The following is a 6,257-nucleotide window of genomic DNA, read 5'->3' as shown; positions in this document are numbered from 1 at the left end:
GCTGGCCTGCATGGACCTAGAAGCGGTAGATTTGCATGCATGTCCAAGTGAAGAGCGCATCAGCTCACTGCTGTAGACCGGAAAGTTTCCGGTGTAGGTGATTCATCAACGATAAGAGCAAACTGGGAGTCAGACGATGCATGAGACGATAGTGACCGCCAAAAAATAGTAGATCAAGCCTGAGAGACACTTAATACAGTCATGACCGTCGGATGCAGGAGCGAACGGTGTGGAAGGGTTCTTTTACAGGAGTCAACCGATGCTAAATGCAGCTGCAAGACATATGCCATCAACGAGAGCAAAATCTAAGCTAGGCTCGATTAGCACCCCACACTCATTTGTGGTTGGCTGCGGCTCGTACCACACGAGTGTGGAGCGTGGGGCGGTCCCTGCATACCTCCTATGTATTCTCAACAAGAGATCCAATAAGTGTTTTTACCAGCACCACCACCATTACTAGGCATCATGCACTCATGCACCAAACTCGTATCTTTGTAAATATACTTGTCCCCATGGGTTCCATCGACTTCTGCGTACACAAGAACGGGTTGTATATTTGTAAGTTCCCACTATCGAAGTGACAAGCTAGATGCTAATTTGAGACATTTGGTGCGCTTAATAAACGCGAACAGAAAGCTGTAACGTCGGGAAACACACAGCGGCATGTACGCGTTGTCATCCTAATTATATTTCCCCGTTTTTCAAGCGTAAATATGCCTCATTATACTCAGTCAGCATTTCCACTGCATAACAATAGCCATCGGTAACTTAGAGGCCATTCATATGGTCGAGAAAGTTTCTGGGTCCTGCACAAAAGTTGGCCCTTAATAGTAGCGTAGCTCGCGGTTGTTCTCATATTTATTAGTTTCTGTAATAATTTACTGCCAATAACTTTATATTCCTTTGCAGGGTCTTGCAGAAGAGGTAGAAAACGGTAGGGTAACATGGCTCAATAATGCTAGGTAGGGCAATAAAGAGCCATACAATGCGCATGACACAACATAAAGGAACCCGTGGAACATTGAGTGATCATGAGTAATATGATATTTAAAATTCAAAGGCGCGAAAATTACGCCGAGAAGCTTCTTGATCTGACTGGGGCGTTGCTAGTCCATCTAAGCTTAGGACAGGCGCTAGTATCTCTATGAGGCGCCTGCAAAGTCAGCGCGTTGTTGCGAGAGAGAGAGAGAGAGATACAGAGAGAGACATTTATTATGACAAAAAGAAAGCTGAGAAGTCGCGGTCTGAATCAGAACTCTGACCAGTTACTCAACGTTGGGGTAGGGAAATGGGGAGTGTAAGTAGAAAGGGAGAAATGATGGGGACGAATTCGCTGGTGAATGAACTTAAACAACGAAGGCTTCTTAAAGTCCCGAATCCAGACCTCTCTTGCAAGAATTTGGTGAGAGCCTTTAGAACATCACGCCGATGACAAGGGATGACAAGTTCCCAATAAAACCTTTTCAAGCAGAGGTTGATGGAGGAACTTGGACAATTATTGTGGGAATGATTGTGTGTGTGGGGGGAGGGTGGGGTTCTTTGCAGGGCATATCGCGGACAGATGCACAAAGAGTGCTCCATATAGTTGCACGCTGCTGCATGCAACTACCGATACGCAGCCACCATTCTTCCCCTCCTCCCCCCGAAGAGATCACCTACTCTTGCCCACTTCCATCAGCTCCTTTCGAATCGCAGCCCCACGCTTCCCTTGTCAGCTTACCTGGGCTTTTCCGTCGCCCCTCACGTCATCTCGCCCACGATCGCCAAGCTGCTTACGTTCCGGCTCGTAAATCCAGCCGTCGCCTCAAAAACAAGGCGGCGCCGGCCGGACAGCCGTTGCGTGCGCCCTGGCCGAGCACGGACACTGATTGAGCTTGGCAGGCGAGGCCGCGCTGTGCGCGCTGGGCACCCTGCATTCGATGCCTCGTCGTCCGGACACCCAGTGAGAGAGTACTGCGAGCTACCACTGGACGTGGAACGGGGCGGTCACGGCGACACCGGCCTGTACAGAAGCGCATACACAAACCCTCGACCGGCCGTCGTGGTGGCTTCCTGCCGGCAACCACATTTTTTTCGAGTGGTCTCCCCTGGACGTCTTGGTCACATGGCAACGACGTCGACACGTCCTTTGGCCGTGCTTGCTGCACTGGTGATCTGCATCGGCTGGAACCAGCAGTTTTATGCCAGTGAGTATGCGAGAAAAAACGAGAGCGAAGTGTACAAGCGCAGTAGGCGGAGCGAGTCTGTTGTTTCGTCGGCGCAAAAATGCTAGGGAAATCAGAACAATTCCGCGTCGTCGTAAAGCGTTTGGAAAACAACCTTACAGATCCTCGCCAGAAGCTTTTCAACCTACCTCTAATACGGCCGGGATGGAAGAGAAAGTGCCGACGCTACCCTGTACGCGTTCCTGAGGCACTTCTTTCCGTAGCTGCAAGCGCACGTTGGCAACGGGCCTAAACACATGTGTACACCGTACTGAACATTATTTGGCGCAAGAGACATTCAAAGGAATTACGCAGATTCAGCCACCATGTCCGCGCATTCGCAAATTGTTGGTAGTGGTGCTTCGTGCGAATGTGTAAAAGTCCTTTTGACTATGTATATGTGAACGTACGTAACTATTCATAGAAATTAAAGTTACGAAATCCTACAGGATTTCTGTTGCATCTTTATCAAGTTATACAGATTTTGTAATATATGTTGCGGTGTTGTAGAAATGAAACTTCAACGAGTACGTCGTGGTATGAAAGACAACAGGATACATTAGCATTTTTTTTTTTCGCAGAATAGTATCGCTGTCCTTTCTGTTAGCTCAAGTTGGCTCAGCAACGTCGTCTGTTGTCACACGATACTCCGTGTAGGGGAAAGGCAAGATTATTTTTGCGCTACTGATGAGTTTTTCTTTAATGTCATCCGTGTCAACAATGCATTAAATTCCTGTATAATACTACCGGGCGACTGGTTTCCTGGTAGAGATATCTTACCAAAAGAAAGAAAATTTAGGACAGAGACGAAATGCTTCATAAACAACAAATTCACTTTTATGAACATAATAATGAAATATACGTCGAACATTGCATTAGCATGCAAGAAAACGTTGCTTTTTTTGAATATATTAGGGAGGGCTTTAAGTCGTGTGGCTGGGGACATTTATGACCATACAAAACAACATAAAGTGCATCCGTTTGACTCGATAGCAAGATTAGAACCTTCTAAACTGGTTTGCAATGACCTACATACACTTAACAATACAGTGTGTGCATATTATAGCATAATTGTGGTGTTGAAGGTTGTCTTCGTGGACTCTGCTCCTGTTATAGATTGTTTTTTCGACGCTACACCGATACAGAAAAGCCAATTGTTAGAGCAATACTATTTTGTGAAATGATGACTGTTCACTAATCAGCGTTAAAAAGTGCGTGTAGATTGTCGTCAAGGCACTAAACAGATACCCACTGTTCAATAATCTCTAATAGACATTTTGTACAATGGTGCTCAACAACTTAACAAATTAATGCCATGAATAAATTTTCTAAAACGAAGCCTATCCAACCCGAGTATACGGCGTTTGTGCTTAAGGCGCTTGATTCAATGTAAACACAAGCAGTCATGCAGGCGTGATTATCCAAGTGGGGACAAATCCTAGAACTCCCAGGAGCCGGATATGAGTCTGCAACAATATTCTGCATGATTTCAGGCCCAAGTTCTTTAATGGTAACTTACACATAGCTTTAAAATGTATTAATACCTGCTGGACAACCATCCCCGACTATCGTCATGTGTGGTCGAGGGAGGAAGAGCTACTAAAATAAGTCATTATTTAATTGGCACACAGTGATTCACGGCCACTACATCTTTGTCCTTGCATAGATAGATAGATAAACTTTATTAAAATAATAATCAGAAAAATCGCTAATGGTCGGGGCCCCTAGTCCAGGGCTCCGCTGGCTGTTGCCGTCTTGTCAGCTCTCTGGATCAGCTTGAGCTGGTCGTCGAGGGCCGAGCTGGACAGCAGTGCCTCCCAGTGCTTTCGTTCGTGAAAGCTTGTCTTGAGCGTTAAAAAATCTTGACGTAACTATTTTATGAGTATCAAACTAGGCTCTTAAGAATGATATTCTCACTGCCCAGTATTATTTTCTTCGAGCGCAGGAGCACAATTCGTCAAAGGAGGAGGCGTCAAGGGATCTGTCAAAGGTGGCGAAGGAGGAAGCTTCCGGCCTTTCAAAGACGAACTCGGTCTCGGGTTTTCCGGTAATGGCGACACCAAGGGGTTCTCATCAGTGAAAGGCTCCCTCGGTGGCACCAAGGGAGGAGCGATCATGACAAAAGGTGGCACGTCATCCTTCGGTTCCAAGGGAGGCTTTCGATCGTCGTCTCTGAGCAGCAGTCAAAGCAAAGGCTTTTCGGAATTCGTCAAGGGTGGCTTCGGTTCGAGCAATCTTCAGCAAAGCCAGCAGTCAGCTGGACTAAACGGTACGAAAGGAAGCATCGGGTCGAAAGGCGAGTCCATGAAGGGATCAAAACTAAGTCAAGAGCTTAGTCAGATAAAAGGCATGAAAGGTGGTCTGGAAGGTCAGTTGACGAAAGGATTTGTTAAAGGCGCTTCCATGAGCGATTCCAAGCAGAGCCGGCAGTCATTTGAATTACGTGGCATCAAAGGAGGTCAAGATCTTCTGACTAAAGGCTCGACCAAAGGAGGGTCCTTGAGCAGCTTATTGCAAGGCCAGCAATCGAGTGAGGTGAAAGGTGCGAAAGGAAGCAGTAGCTTAAAGAGAATTTCCGGAAGTCAGTTTGGAACAAATGAGTTCGCTAAATCCGGCGCTTTCCGTGACCTTGCACAAAGCCAAAAGCAAAGCAGCTTGGGAGGTACTAAAGGTAGTGATGGCCTGAAAGGAAGCTTGCAAAGTCGTTTTGCTGAAAGAGAATCCTTCGGCAGCTTGCAGAGCGGACAGAAGTCAACCGGAACGAAGGGCTTCAAAGGCGGCAGCGGTAAATGGCTTGTGGAACAACAAACTCAGAAGTCACGACGTCTGGTCAAGGACGGCGGGGCCTTTGGTCTCGGTGGCAACGCTGAGCAGTCCACTAGCATGAAAGGCTCGCTGAAGGGCGTAGCAGGAGCCGGATTCCGACAGAAAACGCAGCACTCTAGCCTCGAGCATTTCGGTCACCAGGCGCACCAGGCTCGCTTCAGCTCTTCCAGAGTAAATGGGATTCTGAGAAGCGTGCACTTTCAAGGACCAACAGGCCAACAGAAGCACCACTCACAGCAAACTTTCAGTTCACATAGGTGGGGCAGCAAGCATGGCTTCGCTGCATCGCAGCAGTCATTCCGGCATTCCGGGGAGACCGGCCTCCTGTTTGGTACGCAGCAGCAGCAGTCGAACAAGGGGACCGCATTCCGTCAAGTCGGGAATAGCAACCTCTTGCAGCAGAGTCAAAAGCAGATCAGTCAGAGAGAGAAGAATGCCGAGTCATTCCAACGCGGAAGCGCCGAGCTGGCTGGCCAAGGACAGAGGCTGCAAAAGCAGGCGGCTGGTGTGTCCGGCTTCGGGTCTCTCTCGAAGGGCCAGCAACAGCGCGTCGGTCAAGCAAGCCAAAGTTCCTCACTCTCCCGAATCCGCAATGGCCAAGAAAAAGCGCAGCAAGCGATCGGCCAAAAAAGGCTGTCGGCATCGAGTTTTAGCACTGCAAGAGCGGTCTCAGGGAAGTCTAAACTTTCCCTGGAGTCTGGGCTCGTTCAGGACTTGAGCTCTGCTGCGGCTTCGCAGCAAAAAGGTTCTAAGCAGCAGTTGCAGTCAAATCAGGCTGCAATGAAGAGATCTTTCGCTCTTGGTTCTCTGAGTTCAGAGACCCAGCAGAAGTCCATGAACGGACTGCTCCAGCAACAGCAACAGCAAGTGCAGCAGCAGAGGCGGTCCTAGCAGTGCCGTAAGCCTAATATGGACAAAGTACAGGGCTTGGAATTATTTTCAGTGTGCACTTTTCTGAAAGGCAAACCATCGTATACCTCACTTTAAACCAATATGTCCAATAAAAATAATTTCCTAAATGCAGCGAGCTTCTGCAACATTTGTCATCTTTCGACTGCATGAATCAGCGGTTGCGTACCATATACGAGTTCCTGCACCCATTACTCCTATACGACCGTATGTGCTACGTCCGTCAATTCACAACTTCAGCCAACATAATTGACTACAGCACGGTCAAGCGTAATTGAATAGCACCTACAAGTGTCCAAAAAAGAGAAGAGAAAGGCA

General features: G+C 47.8%; 1 protein-coding gene across 1 annotated transcript; it reads left to right on the top strand.

Annotated features, from left to right (window-relative positions):
* The first annotated feature begins 1,696 nt into the window (after positions 1-1,696).
* Positions 1,697-6,053, top strand: LOC126538265 (uncharacterized). The gene is made up of 2 exons (XM_050185144.3): positions 1,697-2,186; positions 4,150-6,053. The coding sequence occupies exons 1-2, from the start codon at positions 2,105-2,107 to the stop codon at positions 5,919-5,921; spliced, it is 1,854 nt and encodes a 617-aa protein (XP_050041101.2). The 5' UTR covers positions 1,697-2,104; the 3' UTR covers positions 5,922-6,053.
* The last annotated feature ends 204 nt before the right edge of the window (positions 6,054-6,257 follow it).

This window comes from Dermacentor andersoni, chromosome 4, assembly GCF_023375885.2.
Source record: "Dermacentor andersoni chromosome 4, qqDerAnde1_hic_scaffold, whole genome shotgun sequence".
Taxonomy (NCBI): domain Eukaryota; kingdom Metazoa; phylum Arthropoda; class Arachnida; order Ixodida; family Ixodidae; genus Dermacentor; species Dermacentor andersoni.
The sequence above is the reverse complement of the archived record's forward strand: the minus strand, read 5'-3'. Positions and strand labels throughout refer to the sequence as shown.